The sequence below is a fragment of the Melospiza georgiana genome, chromosome 16, assembly GCF_028018845.1.
Source record: "Melospiza georgiana isolate bMelGeo1 chromosome 16, bMelGeo1.pri, whole genome shotgun sequence".
NCBI classification, from domain to species: Eukaryota; Metazoa; Chordata; class Aves; order Passeriformes; family Passerellidae; genus Melospiza; species Melospiza georgiana.
Genome location: NC_080445.1, coordinates 8769820 through 8790502, shown reverse-complemented (window position 1 = coordinate 8790502; position 20683 = coordinate 8769820). Strand labels below are relative to the sequence as shown.

The 20683-nt window shown below is 44.2% G+C and overlaps 1 protein-coding gene across 1 annotated transcript; it reads right to left on the bottom strand.

Moving 5' to 3' along the window:
• On the bottom strand, window positions 1-20465 carry ABCC6 (ATP binding cassette subfamily C member 6). Its single transcript, XM_058035823.1, is given in 32 exon segments — window positions 1-109; window positions 647-841; window positions 1310-1476; window positions 1712-1870; window positions 2325-2471; window positions 3241-3342; window positions 3901-4027; window positions 4125-4324; window positions 4997-5307; window positions 6011-6218; window positions 6797-6914; window positions 7384-7464; window positions 7466-7502; window positions 7823-8009; window positions 8947-9114; window positions 9574-9750; window positions 10219-10345; window positions 11024-11093; window positions 11391-11478; window positions 12174-12320; window positions 12650-12853; window positions 13248-13340; window positions 14835-14996; window positions 15438-15615; window positions 16413-16625; window positions 16943-17074; window positions 17741-17802; window positions 18378-18503; window positions 18752-18889; window positions 19478-19603; window positions 19963-20139; window positions 20367-20465. Coding segments are annotated over 32 exon segments (4635 nt in total).
• Between the last annotated feature and the right edge of the window lie 218 nt (window positions 20466-20683).

Sequence of the window (20683 nt, the reverse complement as noted above, 5' to 3'; positions counted from 1 at the left end):
TCATGCAAGGCCTGATTCTTCCATCAGTCTGTAGAACAGTCCCTTCTGAGCTATTAAGTGTTCTGGAGTATCAAATTCTGCTATCCGGCCATTTTCCAAGACTAAAATCCTGTGAACATTAAAAGAAGTGTAAGTTTGGGATTACACCAGCACCTATAATAAATTTACTAATTTCTACTTAGTTTTAAAATAAATTCCAGTACTTGCTGGTTATTCAGCCAAGCTTTCCAACAGCTTTTCTAGCTGGGAAACAGTGCTGGAATGGAAAGGGTTTCTCATGAGTGACTGTTCAAGTGCTGAGTTTGGGAGGAGGGGTTTTTGCAGCTGAGACTGGAGTGAGATTTGTGAAGGGGTATTGGGTGTTTTAGTGTCACATCTTTCAGGTGACCAAGGAGCTGCAGTCATGGTTTTGCTGTCAGTGGGGGGAGAGGGCTGTGACACAGCAGGAAAGGCTCTGTGTGGGAGTAAAGGATCTCTGATTGACCTGCTGCTGCCCTGCTGGTTTAACAGAGATCCTCCAAATGCCAAAGCAAAGCTTGGAGGTTTAAACACCAAGAGGACAGAAATGGAGTTGCTGTTCAGCAGCACGGTAGGGTGTCAGTCACAGCAGCTGCCCAAGGGCTCCCCTGCTCAGAGGTGTCCTCACCTGTCACAGTCCAGGACAGTGTTCACCCTGTGAGCCACTGTCAGCACGGTGCTGTCCCTGAGCTGAGCCCTCAGCATGGACTGAATCTGGGCATCAGTCTCTACATCCACTGCTGCTGTGGCCTCATCCAGAACCAGGATTTTGGCTTTCTGCAGGAGTGCTCTGGCCAGGCAAAGCAGCTGTTTCTGACCAGTGCTGCAAGTAGGAAGAGAGATGGTAAACTGAGGCCAGTAGTCACTTTTCCTTGGGATCAGAACAGATGATTCATTTGAAATCAGCAATGAAAAGGTGATTGTTCCCTTTCTCTGAAAGGGTGATTGAGCTGGTGGCACTGCAGGTAGGGAACAGCATGAAAGAGCCTCAGGGAGGGAGGGGAAGGTATTGCTATGGCACCCAGAAGAGCTGCACTTGGAACAGATTGTAGGGTTTTAGATACTGCACAAATGCAAACCAGCACAATTACTGGGTCTGAAAGGTCTTCCTAAGTGTCTTAGGATTTGATTTCATGCTGCTAAACAGGACAGTAAAGCAGCAGTTTTCAGTCTGGACATCGTTAATGATTTTTTTTTTTTTTAGGAATTAGCCTCCTTATCCAACCAGCTCTGTTCTCCTAGCCCAGGGGCTGGCACTGCCCTGCCACTGTCCTTCTGCAGAGAAAGGTACCTTAGGTTTTCCCCTTGGTCAGTGCACTTATATTCCAGCTGCTCTGGCAAATCTGCAACAAAGTTCTTGAGCTGAGTCAGTTCCAAAGCTGTCCAGATGTCTGCATCAGTGTATTGGTTTAATGGGTCAAGATTCATTCTTAGGGAGCCAGAAAACAAAACTGGATCCTGAGCACAGAGACAGTACAAACAACTCCTGAAATGAATTATAAAAATGAGCTTTTGGGTCCTGCCTCCTGGGTGGGAATCTGTGGCTGATGTTATATTGAATAGCAGATGAACATGGCATAGAGGTTATTTCCAACTTGGGAATTGCTCAATGTCCCTCTTCTCACAGAATCTTTATAAACCCTCCCCAGGTGTTCAAGACACTGTTCAAATATTTTGGAAATGAGTTTCATACCTGAGGAATGACAGTGATCTTGGTCCTGAGGTCATGCAGACCTAGCTGGGCAATGTCCTGTCCATCAATGAGGATGGCTCCTTCTGCAGCTTCCACCAACCTCAGCAAGCCCACAGCAAGGCTGGATTTCCCTGCTCCTGTTCTGCCAGTGATGCCAATCTGAAAGTGCAATGGGAGGACTTTGGTTTGGATGTTGATTGCTTTCTCACAGGTGGACAGATATGTTGTGTAGCTCCTCTTCGCCTTCTGATGGGAGAGAGCTTTGCACAGATCAGATCTTTAGGGCTGTTTGTGATTCACAATCTGGCAATACTTTCTTTAAATGGAATCATTTATAGCTCACAATTGTTTGGTAAGAAAAGGAATCACAAAAGCCTTTGAAGGGAAGAATAATTACAAGACTTAGCAGTTTGAACAGGGTCTTGATGTGGAACTAGACTGAAAAAGTAGAATTCCTTTGCTGTAATAAGCTGGACCAGGTGTGCAGTGTGGGAGATGGGCTCCTGCTTCCCTGCAGCTGGCAGGCTGCTGTAGCTGGGTGCAGGCAGGGGCTGGATGCCTGGATCTGGTCAGAGCCCAGCTCTGCTCACACTGCTCCAGGAGTGGTTTTTACCTTCTCGTGCCCGTTGATGGTCACACTGACATGCCTCAGTGCTAACTCCAAACCTGGCCTGTAGCACAGGCTGTAGTTCCTAAATTCAATCCTCCCCTCAGTGGGCCAATCTTGCCCTTGAAGTTTGCCATTCCGAGTCCAGGGTGCCTGAAGAGATGGAAGAAAACAGCAGTGTTGAAGGCTGATTTAAATTACCCCATCAAGGTGTCTTCATGAACTTCCCATTCCAGCATTGCCCATCAAGTGTCAATATTGGAATGGGAAGTTCATGAAGACACCTGTGCCAACTGCCCCCCAATCTCTTTGCAGCTTCCAAACCAAAAAAAGGCCTCTAACTTTCATCCTGCAGATGTTGTTTGTACTTTATACCAAGTTGCTGGTTGGATTTTCTTTACTGAAAATGGGGATGAACGTTTGCTTGCATGTCAGAGTTCTGAAACTGAGTGGTTCAATAAAAAAAATTTATATGCCCCTATAAACAGGGCTGTGGAAGCCTCCTCTCTCAGGGCAGCATATGGAGATATAATTTTAATGATTACAGAACAAAAATTATTGCACTGGAGACTTTTAGCAGTTAAAAGGCTATCTAGGAGCCATTACTTATCAGTGAGTTGCATCTGAAGTCAATAAATACTCCAAATATGGGCAGGAAATGTCTCATTCCATGAGTGTTAACAAGTGAAGCTATTTTAATGGCAATCCAGTGCATAACTGTCTTAAGGAAATAATGATCTGAGGTTATAAAACAAGTCCAGTCAGTTGGATAAACCCCAAATGCTGCAGTTCTCCAAAGGAAACATGACTGGCCTTTTAGAAGGGGAAAACTGGAGGTTTTTCAGGTGGAACAGAAAAGTTACTCATGAGTTTGCAGAGATTTTTCAGCCCCTTCTGGTAAGGTCAGCAGTGGATTAGGTACCTCCTTAGGAGTCCTCAGGTATTCCCTCACTCTCTCCACAGCAACAGAGTTGTTCTCTACTTCTGTCCAGGAGCGAACCATCCAGTTCAGAACACCAGTTATCTGCCACAGAGGAACACAAGCATTAGGAAGACAAAATGAGCCCTGACCTGTGCTCAGGAGATACCTGGTACTTTGTCTTAGTGTTTATTTCTAAAGATCTCCTCATCAGATAATTATATCAGCAATTAAATTACGTCAGAAAGCCTTAAAATGCTAAAGTGAAAGCCAGGTCCTGCCATAGCCCTTTCAGCATGTTTATAGAGAATGAAATGCTACTGACTTGGATGCTCAAAGATGGTGTAGCTATTTCTTAGGCTCTTGTGCAACTAGTCTGCAAGCAGGTAAGACAGGTTCTGAAGACCTTGCTTCAGCTGCCCAGGGCTTGCTTTGACTTATATTGTGAGTTCAGGTGTAGGAGGAGGAAGATGGCCCATATATGTGTGTATGAGGTTCTTTCCCTAAGGGGCCATGTGCTCCAGATGCTCTGGATTTCAGCTATGACAGCAGGATTTGGTAGGAAAAGGCATCTAAAAAGGCACAGAAATAGTTCATAACAGAAATTAAAATGCAGTTGCTTTTGATAAAGGCAAGCAGGGTATTATTTCCCCACTGGGTTACCTGGAGAGCAGAGGAAAGGGAGAAGCCAGCAGTTCCTGGGCTGAGCTGTGTCCTGCCCATGGCTGCAAACAGGGCTGCAAACAGCACAATGCCATTGCCCAGGAACTCCAGGTTTGTAGCAAGCCACCTGCAGGAGGAGGGAGCACAGAGCTGTTGCTGGGTGCCCTCTCCCTTTCTCCCAAAACAGGATTTCTTTACAGAATACTCACAGAGCAGATTTGTACCTGTCAGCAACAGCTCCAGGGAAGCAAATTCGCTGGCTCTCATCCACTAGGAAATTGCTCTTTGAAATAAACCTGTGCTGGTCTCTGTGAGCACGGATCACACTGCTGCCTTGGAAGGTTTCTGAGATGTGGGAGTAGATGGGTGACCTGCTGGCAGCCTCCAGGCGCCTCAGCTGGCAGGAGGTGCTGACATAGAAGTGCTGGGACAAGGGGAAAGGAAGGGACAGTCATTAGAAGGTTTGTGTTTCTATGGAGGTACTCCAGAGGAAATTTGGGAAGGCCTCAACAAGTGCAATAGTACTGTCCTTGTGTTACAAAACCTTATGTGCATGCAGGATGTGCCCCTAAAAGATGAGTCAGTGTTCCTACCTCTGTTATGTCCTGCCTTTATTAGGAATAATCCTAACTATTCCTAATTCCTAATATTCCTAATCTGGTTGGGGCAAAGGAGCCCCAGGGCTCCCACAAAACCTCTACTCTGAGTTCCTCCTGCAGCTGAGCCCTTTGCCCCATGGAGAACAGAGATGCACTTGCCCTTCCCTAATGCTCAGTCTTGGCTGGCAAATGTGGATATATTCAAAAGTAGTGTAAGAATTCTGCAGGAAAGGAAGAATGCTTTTGGTCTTCATGTGATTCATATTAATGGAGATGAGGGATATAGCCTAGGTAGGATTTGTTTTAGACATCAGAAAAGCACAAGCCTGTTTTTGAGGGCTCTGAGGTGATGTGGGAAAGGGACTGACATTAATCTTGTTCAGATGCAACTTGAGACTATGAAACTGATTTCTGCATGCCTTCCCTCCTAAGAAAAGGAGGCTTTCTGCAGGGCTGTGCTGCTTCAGCCTCTCCTGTGTGTACCTGTGAGCTCCTACCTGGAATGCTGCATAAAGAACAGTCAAGGCTACTATGGCCATTGCTGCCCATGGTGTAGCCACCACAATCACCAGGTAGATCTCCAATAAGTTGAACAAGAATCCCAGCACAGACTTGAGCTTGTCAGGGATGACAGAATCAACAGCATCCATGTCCCTGGAGAAGCGGTTCAGCAGCTGTCCAGTGGGTGTTTGCTCAAAGAAGAGCATTGGGGATCTCATGACATTGCTCAGCAGCTGCAGGAAGAGCTGGTGTGAGGCCAGCACACCCCCCAGCAGCACTGCTGCTGTGCAGGCAAACCTGCCAAGGGCTGTAAGAGAAAAGAAATTATTATTACTAGGTCTGAACAAACCCACCTTGGAGTTCTTAGAAGGATGGTGATTTCCCATTACTCCTGTGAGTGTGCATTCAGGAAGGTGCAACAGGAATGAAACCTCTCTTTAGCAGGAATTAAACCAAGCCTCAGAGTTGCAGGGTAAGCTGCCCTTTCTGTAGGGTAGTTACAGAGTGGCCTTCTAAGACCTTCAAAGACCTTCTAAGCCAGCTTGATGGGGGGCATGGATTCAGGAACTTAAAACATGCAGGACAAATTATTCATTCATCACAAAATAAGCTTGACTGGGATTACTTTAAATTACTCAGTGATATTTTTTTCTTTGTAAATAGAGTGACCAAAAGAATGGTGGCTATTTAAAAAGAAAAAGATAAATGTAGAAGTCCAGAAGTTTCTCTTCTCTCTCTTTTATGTGACCTAAGCCAAGATTTATTTTATTCAGCTTAGCAGTGTGAGGGGCAACAATTCAGCATGAAGAAGAGCCCCACTTGAACTTTGATATTATTAATTTATGCTGGAAGGATGAAAAGAGATAAAAAAGAAAAACCTTTAGGGTTGGGACTAAAAGCCCAGGAAGCTGAAAGCCCAAGGGTATGCACTTGTTTATATTCTGAGAACACATCCTGGATATGGGACAGGGAGCTGGGAATACAGAATTAGCTGAGCAACTTCAACACACCTTGAACCACTCCTAAAGCACCAAAGACTCCAAGTCTGAGCTCTGTGAGCTGCTGTGTCCCATTGTGCACGGGGTCATCTGCCCAGAGGCTGAGCCAGTAGCCCCTGGAGAAGGCCACAGCCTGCTGGCAGGTGAAGGACAGCAGCACATACACACACAGCACCCGGCCTGCTGCCTGCAGGTAGGCTCCATACACCCCAGCCCTGACCTGCAGAGACACGTGGGCAGACAGAGGAGAGGAGGTTGTTAGCTAAAATAGCAGCTCTGAAGCAAGGAGTGATTTATAATGGGATTTCTCAGTGATATGTCACAGTCACAGCAACCGTGTTGATTCTTGTTTTGTTTTCCTCATGGATGAGTAATGAAGGCATAAAGAAATCACTGATGAATGATTGTTATCAACTGATCAATGTTATGCAATGGGCTCATGTTACTTCTGGAGTACATGCAAGGCTTTCTTTATGTCAGGCAGTGGTTTTCCTGTGTGCTGGTGTGAGAGAGAACTGCCATGTTCACACTGGGTGCTGGTGTGGGGAGAGGAGATCCCAGACTGGCTAGTGCTGGGGCTCCCTGAAAAAAAACTGCCTACTTTGGGGTTTCTGAATTCTTGCTCTCATTTCTTCTCAGTATGATATGTCCTTGTCTCCATTACAGGGCACTCTGGAACAGCCCAGCTGCCTGCCCTGGCTGTGTTTAGCTGAGGCAGGGAGCTGGCCTGCCTGCCCTGGGTGTGTTATCCCCATGGAATGTGTCCTTGCCTCTGCAGGAAGGTGCTGCTGTGCTTACCCTGCCGTGCTGAGTTCTCTCTGCCTTGGTTAATCCTCCACTGCTGGCTGCAGCACTGGTGCAGGCTGAGCTCACAGGAGTGCTCTCCCTTCCCACAGCAGATTTTACTGAATCACCACTTGATGAAGAAAACAAAAATCCTTTTATATTTTAGCCACCCATCCACCCTTAAATCCATGCCTATTTTGAGGGCTGCAGTTTTCAGGCTCCTCCAGAGTGTCCCCAGCCACGGTCCATGTTTGTCACAAGGACTGGGCTCTGTCAAGCCACTGAGGAGCAGAAAAAAGCATTCACTCTGAGGCTGGTGTGGGATCAGTCTGGCCTTACAGCCCCACAGGGAACCAAATGTATCAAGGAGCCTGTACCTGAGCTCTGTTGTGCCTCCTTGTGAAATACAGAAGAAATGTCAGTCAACTCCTACACTCAAGAGCAGGTTTTTAGCTATTCTTGAGTTTTGCTTGTTTGCTCTTGTTATTTATTTACAGATCAATCCCAAACCTCTATCATACTCAGTAAGACCCTCCTATGTAGGCTTTTATGGGCTTTTGGAGTAAGTTCTTCAGTATCTGAGATTGCTTTAAGCTTACCTGAGGGGTTTCTGCTGAGATGGACCATTCCCAGTGGTGACAGTGCCTTTGGTGTCTCCCACAGCTGTGAAATAAATGTATTTCTAAATGCTTTATAATCCTGTTTTGTCCTCTACAGCCTTTGAAAGACTCATAATATATGGAGGAAAGATTCATTTAAAAATTGTTTCTAAAGGTAGAAATATCAAGGTGAGGCTCAAAGAATAGCACACACAGTGGGTAATAGTTTACTGCTTAATTATTGTCTACTAATATGGATTCATAATCAATTTTGAGGTGATGAGTCAGCTGATTTGACAGGCATGTTTTTCCCCACACAAAGCAAAACCTTACTGTGATTGGATCTCTGTTTTAAATGTCCATAATAAAACAGATGTGATATGAAGGGAACAATTGATTGATAGACCTAGGAAGAATGATTCCAACCCATCTGGGTTACCTGGAAAACCAGCAGGTGCCTTCTCTTCTGCAGTAATGTGTGAACGAAGAAAATCTGCAAAGGCTCCATTTTTCTGTAGAAGTTCTTGGTAGGAACCAGATTCTGAGATCATTCCATCCACCAGAAAAACAATATTGTCCACTTGAGGCAAAATGTTAATTGTGTGAGTCACCAGCACACGAGTCTGCTTGGATAAAGAGGAAGCAGTTACAATTGTTCTGCTGTCAGTACTGGTATTAGTATTTCAGGATCAAATTTAGGCCTCAAAAATTCATCAGCCTGAATGGATTTAAAGGGTATTTCCTTTTGTTTACATTTCTGAGCATATTTGCACACATAATTGGAGGAAAGGATATAAGAAAAGTAATTTTTTCCTAGATAAATTGGCATATTTTGCATTTCTAATATACAGTCAAACCCTTTGAGTACACCTTATGTCTGCTACATTGTTCTTAGAAAGTCATTCTGTTTCAATACAATAATTATTTTCTGATACTTGCAACTAATCTCATGGAGAGAAAGGTATTTATAATTATATATGTTTGTTTTAATTGGACTTTGTAATGCCATAAATTGCCTTCTTCCTGTTTCCCTTCCATAATAAGCACTGAATCAAGTGTTTCTAGGCAATTTATAGTATGAATCCAAAAGAGCTGCCCTAGCATTCCTTCTCAAGTAACCATGTTTTGTTTTCCAGATACTTTGACAGCAGAGGAATACCAAGGAAAAACAAAACACAACCAGTGCAAAAAGAACGTAGAAGTGTTTAAGTGATGAGAACTGTAAAGGTGCCACTGAACTATTCAAAAATAATGAGATTAGACATGATGGTGATAGAACTTGGAAGAGATCAGGTACTCCTCTAAACTGTGCTAGAGGTAAATCTCATAAAGGAGGGAGGATGTGGACAGAAGACCAAAGAACTGTAAACCTGCAGTGAAAGTAAGGCTGGCACTAGGCATGTGGTTTGCATGAGGATAAAGACAGCCTTCCTCCTCCTAGATGAGATTGCCTGCAGAGAGGTTCCCCAGTCCCCTACAAAACAGTGTTTGTGAGCCTTGATAACCTGGAAACATTTTATGAGAGACACTGTGCAAGTGTTTACAGTTCAGGTTCATACACACCTTGTCCTTCAGTAAGCCATTGGGTCCAAGAACGTGTTCAAAAATGTGCTGCCCAACGTGGGCATCCACAGCTGCCAGGGGATCATCGAGCAGGTAAATGGCAGCCTGCTGGTACACGGCCCGAGCAAGGCTCACTCTCTGCTTCTGCCCCCCAGACAGATTGATTCCCTGGAAAAGACATTGACTCTGCTCATTTCAAAGCTACAGCATGTTTCCCAACTGCTGACTTCCTTTTACACTGATGTTTTATGACTTATTTTTAAATCAGTGCACCTCCCTCCCTCTCTCCCTCCTTCCCTCCCAACAGGGCTCTTGCAGAGGCAGAGTCTCTTGAACAACTCTTTCCTGCAAAACAGCACCCAAGAATGACCTGGATGTGTTGATTTTTCTCTTAAACATCTCTTATGTCTCTTCCTAGGCTGTCAGAAGGTGGGCTTAAATTAAATTAAATCATGGCCTAATTTTCCAGAAATTCCTGGGCACCTGCCTCTTGTGAGTTGAGGTTTTTTGTGCTTTCATCACAGCTCCCAAAGTTGTAGCTACTCAGGGGTAGATGTTTTAAGCAGGACACCTGAAGTTGTAGCTACTCAGGGAAAAGTTGGCCAAAACATAAAGCCAAGGCAGTACCTTTTCTCCTATTTCACTCTTCTGCCCTGCAGGGAAGGTCTCCAAATCAGGGTGCAGTGCACAAGCCTCTGTCACTCTACTGAACCAGGTTTCATCCATCTCTTTCCCAAACAGAATGTTATCTTCCACTGAAGCATTTAGAACCCAAGCTTGCTGGGGCACATAAGCTGCAGTGTCCTATAAAAGTGGAAGAATGTTAAGCAAACTTTTCCATAAGCTCAACTTGACACTGTGAGAACCCATCTTTGAAGAAAAGCTCTCTCAGTTGTGAAATCTGGAATGATCATCAGCACTGACAATTCTCAGAAGGCTTTGCAAAATATGAGTCTGCACTGTTATTACCTTACAGGGGAGGGAACAGAGGTGCAAGTACAGGATGCAATTTACCAGGATGACACTTCAGCTCACTGTCAGAGGGAGAAATAGAACTGGATCTTTGAAGTGTTGTTCCAGTTCCTATTCACAAAGTTCAGGCTCATCTGAGAAGTCTGAAGTGCGTTCAGATAACTAAATGTGGACTGATACATACAGCCTGTGTTAAAATTCAGCAGTAAATGGGTTTTCCTGGTAAGTGATGCTGTGGTTCACACCTTCCACTTCCTGAGAACAGCCTGATTAGAAGCAAATGCTGAGGGGAAAATTCACCTTGATGGTCACGCAGCCCTCGGTGGCCTCCAGCTCGCCCAGCAGCGCTGCCAGCAGGGAGGATTTGCCAGCACCCACCTGGCCAACCACAGCCAGCAGAGAGCCCTGGGGCACACTCAGCTCTATGCTGGGGGAAAAGATAATCTCTTACCACATTAAAGATACACTTTCTGAAAGCAAATAATTATCAAAATTCGTGCTGTTGTCAGGTATGTATCGAGTAAATCCCCTGATTTCATCCCTTCAGACACCTCCAACCACAAAGTCTTCATCCACATCCCCATCTGAGTTTCATACCCGGATCCTCACTCTGGAGACAGGCTAGCCCAAAGCCCTGGATGTAGAACACTCCTGAACATCAGAACATTTCAAAGCTTTTCTTTCACAAAATATCAATGCCTTTAGAAATAAGCATGTAGTGATGTCATATACATCTGCATTCCATTTGTTCACTAAGCATGTAGTGATGTCATATATAATATCTGCATTCCATCTGTTCTACTTTTTTTGCCTTAAATCACTGTAATTGCATATTTGGACAAGAAAGCTGTATAAAGAAAACAGTCTCCATAAAAATAAGGCAACAGCCACATACAGGTACTTTCCCATTTATGTGCTCCTCAACATAAAAGCAAAATTATGTTTTATCTGATTTTATAATTTTCAGAATTCAACACTGAATGTGAAGCAAACTCAGAAGCCTCTGGATATTCCACCCTGGTTTCACTTAGGCCCTGAGGACTTAGTTCATCCAGGATCCACCCTGACCTACAGTATTGAGGGATGACTAAGGGTAAGTCTGTACCTTCTAAGACAAGGAGAAGTTTCTTTGCTCCAGGAAAAAGTTCCATTTCTTATGGTGATACTTGCCTGTACTAAAACATGAAGAGAGATAGACCACTTGTAAATGCAGAGATAGCTACAGAAATGTCCCAATTTATGTGATTTTATGTTTCAGTGTGTATTTATGTTACAGAAAATCAACTTTTATTATGAAAAGAAGGGGTAAATCACCAGATTACATTTCATTGTTAGAAATAATGAGGCCAGAGAGATAAAGTGATAGTAAAGGGCAAATATTTTTCTCTTGACTATGGTAGACACCCTGAGTAGAAGCTGAATAATGGAAATTACTCCTCTTATAAGACAAAAGTGCTAACATAAAAGCTCACCACAGCCAGAAGTGTTTCTGCTTGAGCTCTCAGGATTCAGTTCTTCCAGATTCAGAAAAGCTGCTAAACGGTTTAACGAAACTTTGGCCTGAAATGAAGCAGCACACAGAAGAAAATAAGATTTAAAGTAGAAAGGGAGCAAAAACCCAAAGTAAAGACTCAGTCTGAAGACCCACTTAGAATATTGACTAGTGCTATGCTGCAGATGGCCAAAGGCAGCTCTTCCTGTTACGTGCCTTTATTTCCACTTAGTTTAGCAAAACCTCCATACCTTTCCCTGTGCTTCTGGTTCAGTGAAATTGGCACTTTTTCTTCCAATTCTTCCTGCAATCTTTCCAGTGATTGCTTTTGTACATGAAAATCTGTGACAGTCTTAGAGTGTAAGAGGGAAATGAATTTCCTAATTTCTTACTGAACAGTGAATTGCTTTTCTCTCTGGCCTGGACTAGCAGGGTCTCCCCTATGGAGATTTTGTTCCACCTGTTCTGATTTCTGTGATTAAAAACAGAACTGGAAGCCCCTCTGAGATCTAATGGTGCTTGTGCTGAACTACTAAAGACGTAGGAATAATTCTTGTTGACTATTTTGTCAATATAAAGGAGACTTTCTGAAAAGCAATGCTACAAAGTACCTTTAGCTGCAAGCCCTTGCACATCACTGTTTCACAGTGGCAATTACACAGCTGATGTGCAGAGCCCTAAGAAATCCCTACCTTTACCTGATAAGGGGGATATGTAAAAACCCCTTATGGCCAAAGGAAGAGGAACAGGGCCTGCAGTTAACCTGGACAGCAGCGTTGATGGAGAAGGGCAGGAAGGAGTGGGCAGTGTTGAGGATGTTGATCAGTGTCAAGGACACAAAGGCCTTCTCAGCATCCAGCACGTGTGTGTTGTCCACCAGGGTGTAGACAGCAAACATGACAAATGTGATCTGAAAGGGAGCAAAGGACAAGCAAAGCATTTGCTTCAGAATGGTTCAGGGGTGACAGGCCCTTCAAGACTCTGGGACCCATCTGGTTAAATCCAGGTTATCCCCTCGAGGGATAAGGTGTGGTCTGGTGTGTTGGTGACAGAGCCAAGTTGGATCACTGGATGTTTGTTCTGCTTTAAGGAGGTTTTGGTGCAGCAGCCACAGCAACTCCTGTGACCTCCAGGCAGATATAATCTTTAGCTGTCCATAGGAAAAGTCTGTCCAGGCAGGAGTACAAAGGAAAAGGGAAGTTACAGCATATGTTTTATGTAGGAAGGTGATTCACTCACCAGGAAAGTTGATGAATGGAAAGAAACTAGGGATGCTGAGAAGAGAATCTGAGATCTTTTTAAGGCCTGAAGTTCTTGCTTTCGGATTCCAAATAATTTCTCCATGAAGGTTTTCTCCCAACCATACAGTTTGATTACTTTAATGTTACTGAGAATTTCATTGGTGAGTTTGGCCCTCTCATCTTTATGCTTCATCTGGATTTCCTGTAATAAATGTTTGAGTTTTATCATTTAATAGGTTAAATGTTTAATGGTGCAATTATTCTGAAAAAAATACCTTATTCCTGCCTCCAAGTCCTGAATAAATTTCCCTGCAGTTGAGCTGTGTATGCTGTTTTGCTTATGAGTCTTCTAAGCTGGGAAATATTTTACTTATCATCTTCAGAGCTTTGTTTTTACTGGCAGTACATAAAAACAACAGAAAAGTAGGGCAAACATAGTAAAAAGGCTGAACATGGAGGAGCTTATTTTAAATTTCAAGAAATTTTGCAGGCTTCAAATCCTCCTATGTTACTTCAGGCAGTTGTGGTAAGTGTGAATAAATATAAGTCATCTTATAACTCAGTAAACCACTTCATTTTTATGAAGCAAAATATACCTGAAACTGACTCCTCTTCTTGGTGATCACGAAATTCAGAGGCAAAAGAAAAAGAAATACAGCAATTGCAGTCAAGGCAGATGGCCCTAGAAGCTGCCAGGAGAGAAAAAAGAGAAGGAACTTCTGGTGATGACTAGGCAAGATTGCTTTTTGTTCCCTTGCTTACCTTCCCTCCTATTTGAACTTGTGCATAACATCCCTCTGGCTAAGCCTCGACTGTAACCTTGCCTTTGCCTTTCCAGGGAGTTGTGCTCCTAAGCACTGTGGATTGTTAACTCTCCAAGGCGGATAACTCCTGTCATCAGGCTGTGCTGAATTTATTCGCTCCCTTGTTAGGAGCTGGATCGGTGCTGAAGGCGATCCAGAGGCACGCTGGCAATTCAAGCCATGCCTGGCTCTTCTCGTCCCTCCCTGGATGCGCTCAGAAGGACATCGTGTGGCTGCCCTGAGTAAGTGACCCCACACAACACCAGGTTCTGCTTAAAAACAAACCCAAACCCTCAACCAAGTATTCCTGCAGCATAAATAGCCCAGCTTGTCTGCATGAGATGAAATGGTGGCATTTTGCTGTGCCATTATCTTGGGACAGCTCTTGGATCCCAGGGTTCATAACAATTCTGTATCAGCACTTGTTTTTTATGGGTTAGTTACATCTCCCTAGGGATGGCTGGAGAGGGGAGTAACACACAGAGTTACAAGTATTGTCTGCACCAATGATCTGTGAACACCAGCAAAGAAAGTGTAATTATGCTACAAACACATTCAACTTGGCATTAGAAAAGGGATGATGACTTCACCACAGTCTGTACCAGGGCTACTGACTTTCACATTCACAGCATCCTGCCAGGCATGAGGCACAGTCCAGCCTGGGTAGTAAAGGAAGGCCTCAAAGGCCTCTGGAAAGCTCCTGTGAATCACCTGTCTCTGTACTGCTCGTGCTTCCATTGGCCAAGAACAGGGACTAAACAACAGGGCTCTGTACTGCTGAGAAAATACCATACATTGATTAAAAATGGATCTTTTACATTACCATCCATTATTTCTAATTCAGGTTTTGCTCTCTCCTTGCTGAACTCAATACCTATGAAATTCAAAGTATCCAATAGTCTCTCTGAATGGCATGCAACTTTGCTTCAAGCTGTTTCACTGATCTTGTGGTAACCAGGCTTCAGGATGAAGTATGTCAAGTTACTATTTCAGACCATTCCCCATTATGTTCTGGGACTGTGCCAAGGGGCTGGAACTGGACTTTCAGGCTTCACTGGGCTACCACCCAGTGGTTGTAAAGAGAAGTGACAGGAAAATCTGAAGCAGAAGTTTATCAGTCAGCTCACAATAACCATACTCACAGACTCCTAAAAGGGACTGAATGCTGAATACACAGCGGAGAAGATGAACTGAAGGATCAGACAAGGATTCTGTAGCAATGAAAATATCTTTCAGAAAGAAAAGTGAATCCACTGTGCTACAGAGCTAAGAAAAATATGGCAATTTCATGTAATTCAAACTAGTAAGTATAATTTTGAAACCTCATTTTCCTTTGATATTTAGACTAGAAAGGGAATGATAAATACTGTCATATATTACCTGCCACAAGAAGACAAAGCAGATGATAATCCGAATAGGAGCCAGCCAGGTCCCATTAAAATAGATAATCAGATCCATTAGCTTTTGCACATCAACAGATACCAGATTAACAATTTCACCTGTGGTTGCTGCTTTCCTTGACGCATTTGTCATAACCAGGATCTAAACAGGGCAGAGAAGAAAGAAAAGGCATTATCAAACAACAGCTTTGGTCCAAAAGTCAAACAACATTCTTTTCCTCACAGAGAACAAAATGTCAAATCCCAGGTATTGACACCATGCTGCTACCTGGGCCATGTGACTTCACTTCAAGATGAAGTATTTACTCCTTTTCCCCAGGCATCACAAGAAATACATGTTTTTTATACATGTACATACAGCATAAGAAAGTCCATGTTGATTTTTGCTCCTTCCTTTTCTTGGCTTTTCCTTCATAGGGAAGCTCTAAACAATGTACCTGCCATGTACTGCTCAGAGATGAATCTACATCCTAAAATGAGTTTCTAATGACATCTCCCCTGATACTGCTATGGACAATGTACATCATTACTGCTAAGGTAGGGCTAGAAAAAAGCAAAGCTACAGAAGGAGCTGCAGGCTCACCTTCCTGTACACAAGGCCTGTCAGGGCAGTTCTGAGCCTCAGCCCCAGCACAAGGCACATGTACATGTAGCGCTGCTCAAACAGAGTCTGCAGACAGCCCAGCAGGAACATGCTGAAGGCATAGAGGTAGCCGAGCCAGCCTGGGGCTGCCTCATCTTCAATGAACTTCAGGAAAAGGCTGCAAGACAGGAGGCAAATGTTGCAGGATCTACACAGTACTGATGAAATATCAGACACAAAAATAAACTGGCAGAAATACTGGTGATTTTTCTGTATTCTCTCTGGCTGAGGTTTATCAGTGAATAGCAGAAGAATTGGAATATATAACATCTTGATTTTTGAAATCTAGCCACTCATGTTTTTGAGGCAATCTCTGATCTCAGCATCATCTCTGGGTAGACCTCATTTTCAGTGTTAAGGATGGCTCCTGATTTTCATGAATTTGTCAGAAATATGCAAAGTGGTAGCTGTAACCTAAGGGAGTCATTGGCATTTCCAAAACTTCTAATCTGGACCAGGAAGGGATTTTGCCCATGAAAATATAATATAATGCAGAACCCACAAAGCATTTCATCAACTAACAAAGTTATTTAAGATGTGCAGGATGCACAGGTGTTCTCTTTATTAGCCAGGGAACATGGAGCCTTAAGACTACAGCAAGTGGCAAGTGGTGTGATATACAGAACCATCAAATAACTCCTGTTCTAGTGAAGTTGTCCAAGGGCTTGGTGCATCCTGTCCTTCCCACTGCGGGAGCACAGCAGTGCAGACAGTGTGCACAGCTTCACACAGGGGCTTTGTGTCTTTTCCTCCTGACCTGACAGTGGGTTTAGCACAAATGACACCCGAGCTCCCTTCATCAGCAAGAGAGAACTTCAAAATGTCATTGTTTTTATGTTGACATACACATTTCTGGGCTCATGCACACAGCAATCTTGTTCATGTGACAGAAATACATCTTATATGTGCACATACCTCAGTACCTTTGGGGTGGAGAACAAGAAGACATCACAGATAACTAAGCAAACAGTGCTGAGAAGGAAATAAGTTCCAAACATGCTCCAGAACATTCTCAGTAAGGGCCCACTCTGACTGTGCTTGGATTGTAGTAGAGCCTCTGTCTCTCCAGCTTCTGCTATACCAGTTTTAGTTTTCTGACCCATTTTAAATGTGGCAGACTCCATTTTCCTGAAGGAAGAAACAATGAGAAAGTTACCTACAAGTGGAGAAAGCTTGGGAATTTTGTATCTTCAAAAAATCACTAAATATCTCACACTGGATCTCATACCATGTCCAGTATAAAAGCTCATCAAAAACTGACCCCTCTCACAGAAAGTTAGTTCTGTGCTTCCAGGAGGGCAAGGATGTTCTCCAGCAGATTTTAACATTTAAAATCAGATTTTGCACAAAGGGACTCACACAGCAGTACCTGTGAGTGTATTTGCTTAGATCATCTAGAACTGCCCAGCTTAGCTCATGATGTGCTCTCCAGATCAAATACTCACTGCTGGCTTCTGCTGTGACACTTCTTCCACTCTCTTTCTGCCCAGGCAACAATATCTTCAGAGCAGTCCTGTTTCCTCACTGGCCACAAGTCATCCACCCCCAGGGCCTGCTGAGAGCCCTTCCAGAGGAGCCTGGAGGACACAGAGTGCAGTCAGGGGAGCAGAGCAGGATCTGTGCTGTGTGTGACTCTTTCAGAACACAGGGGCAGCAGGCAGTGCACCACAGAGAGCACTGACATCACACCACCACTCAGGACTGTCCTGTCCCACAATGAATGCCCAGGAACAGCAGCTTTGCTTTAATCCCTAGGCTATCTTCTGTCAGCACAATGGGCATTTGCAAGTCAGCCCTAATTTCTAATCTATACTCAGAGTCTTGGGTAGTGGAGTAGAAAGTTCATTTAACTTTCTCTGGGCTCCATGAGAGGCAGATGAGACTAAGGTCTGGCAGGAAGAGAGGGCTGTGGCTGGTGTACAGTGATCTTCTGAGATTGATGAGATCTATTTCAAGATTGGGAGGGCACTGGAGGGGTAGTTGGGAGGCAGAAGAGAATTATCTAGAATCACAAATTTGTGTTTTAAACTATTTGGAGAAAATTAAATTAAATTTTTATAATTTGATCTTGTGAGAATACCTCACAAGAGAAATAATTCAAAGAAATAATTTAAATCCTCACTCCATGAGCTAATTCAGGGGCTGAGATATTTCTTACTGGCTGCCATCTACACCCTCTCTGATCTCTGATGCTGCTGCTTTTTTCTGCTATTGTAGCAAAAGCACATCTTCTGTTTTCTTACCCAGAGAACCACCAGTATGTGATTTTGGAAAGAAAAGAGCTGCTGGCTTCTGGGCACTGATTCTGATGGGAGAGAAAACACGTGTGATATTTATATGTAGAAAAGGGCATGTGTCAGATGAATGCAGTTCCCTTCTGTGCTTCCCCAGGAAAAGCAAGCAGAGTTATCCCCCTCTCCATCCATTGAACCAGAGTAAGTAATTGTGGAGGCTCAATGGGATTGGAAGATTTTTGAGAATTTGACTTTGCATAATGTCTCAGATGAAAAACAAAGAATATAATTCTTCATACCCAAAGACATTTATTTTCTTAAGCACTGAGTTTTTCATACTCAATATCACCAACAGAGTACTGCAGCACAGGAGAGCAGCACCAGGGGAAGCAATAGAAGCCCTATCCACTGGTTTCAGTGACAAGAAACATGAGTATGGATAGGCTTTTAGTTTTGAAAAGCTTACATAGAGAGACAGAGCAATGTTATCCCAAATTCTGCCAGTTACTTTTTAAAACTGTCACCTTTTTTACAGAATGATGTATCTTACATCACCCAGATACTCATGTGCCTGTGGATCCCCATATATTTAAAATCCTGTTTTAGCAATGAAGCAAAGCATTAGGAAAAGCTACCTTGTACTTACAGGATTGTTGTCAGCTTTAGAGAAGAAGGGAGGGTGATCAACTAAGCAGAATAACACAAGCTCTCCTAGCACCAGGCCAGCATAAAGGTAAGTTGTAACATGGTGGAAATGGTCTTCCAGGAAGCCCTAAGGAACAGAGCACTGGTGAAAATGAGGTAAGAACCTCCATGTTTAACCAGCAGAGAAAAAGCTTCTCATGTTCTACCCATGCAAATAAACATCCACCACAAATATAAAGTGTCATGAACCATTTTTCTCAGCACAAATTTTAAAAGAAGAATTTGATTCTCCCCCTTGCAGTCAATGAGACAAAATCATCCCTGTTGTTAAGAGACTTTGCAGTCTGCACATTAAAGGTATGGGATCTCACTTACTCTTTCCAGGGCATGCTGAATTTTGGAACTAAACATCACAAGTGCAGCCACAAATGAGAGCAGCCAGTAAATCAATAGGACCCCTGAAGACTGGATGCCCATCATTCTTTCTGCTTGGGTAAGGAACAAGGCAAGGACCTGTGAGGAAGCACAAATTTGTCCAAATAAATACCTGGTAATGGAATGCCAAACATTGTTATCAAATTAATGAATACAATAGAGAAAAACCACATCTTGCCCAAACATTTCAAGATGTTCAGACTTGCAGTATTGTTCCTAAGAGGCTAACACTGAAAAGCTTTGTGTGCAATTTTGCACTCAAGAATGTCTACAGAGAAGGCAAGTAATAAAATTACAATTGGGCCAACAGGCTGGAAGGACTGAGGCTATGAGGATGCAATAACAGAAGGGGAGAATAGGCACTGATTTATTGAACAGAAATCACATTTCATTCTAAACCATACTAAATCACATACTGTGGTTATGAGAAATGAAATCTTGTCTCATTGTTGTGAGACCTCTTTCTAAACCTTACTGAAACCTCAGCTCCTGCCAGGTGTGCTCTGCCCCAACTCCAACCCCCTGATGTGTCACACAGCAGAGAGGAACAAAGTGCATCCCACCAGCCAAATTTGTGCTCAGAGACAGCAACAACCATGGGAAACACAAGCTCTGTCCCAGGAGGGCTAAGCTTGGCCATCTGCAGACAAACAAGGGAGGAATTACCGTTGTGATTCCCACCACAGCAGGGCTAATGAAGAGTGCTGGGGTCCGTGGGATTCCTTGGCTTTTCTCCCACACCATGAAGAAGACATTAGAAAAAGACAGTATTACCAGGATGAATCCAAGGACCTGGGGCAGAGACAAGAAACACACACTGGGATGAACTGAAATGCTGGGACAATCTACCAAACTGATCCAAGCTGCCTGGGAAGTAAGACTGGAGGGGTGGAAGATCAAGTCTGGGATGGAGAATGTTATAGAAGTGTCAGGGAATCAAATGGAAATACAGGAGAGAAGATCTTATGACATGTCTTCCTAAAACTTTACTTGATTTATACTGGGTATTGATTTATACTGACCTGAGCTGGTAAATGTCAAAAACCCCAGCAGAGATGTATCATCAGGACAGAATTAATAATTTAGGAAAGTTAAGCTCTGCATCAAAGTTGAAACAATTATAGGACCAAACCCCGTGGTTTACCCCTCACCATTTTGGCTTTGAAGATGTGGGACATCCTAATGTAGCCTTTGTTTCTGTGCCGAAGGTACCAGTAGTAGAAAGGAAAACAGATCCAAAGATAGGCACAAGGGATCCAGGCAATGATGGAGCTCTCGAAGCACCAGGGCAGTCCTGGGATGTTTGTATGCCATGTCTGGTTCCAGTCCTGAAACAGAAACAGTGCAGAAGTGAAGGACGTGATGGAAGGCTGGGGACAGGAATCCCATGTCGGAAAGAGGAAGCAGATACTGACTCGCAAACTATTAGGGGAGTTTATCAGCTTTGGGGATGGAAATCTACGCGAGTCCGGACTGATGGACTCGCTGGAGCCCTTTTAAAGGTAAATCTGTGGTGGGTCCGGGCTGGTCCTCACTCGCAGCTCAGCACATTTACTGTACTGAATGGTCTGCGCGGTCTGTCCGGGCGAGCACCGTCCCGGGGAGGCAAAGTTCGCTCCGCGGCCGCCCCTGGCGGAGACAGCGCTGCCCTCATGGCGGAGTGCGGGCCGCGTTCCCTCAGCGCCGCACCCGCTCCGGCCCCGCGGGGCTGCCCGGTGCCGCGGCCTCATCCCTTCACTCCTTCATCCCCCTATCCCCTACCGCTCACTCACCCGGGGCGCGGCGGGGCCGTCCCGGGGCCCGCACAGCGCAGTGTCCGCACCCATGGGCGCTCCTCCCGGGACCCTCGGCCGGTGCCCGGCGCCGTTCCCT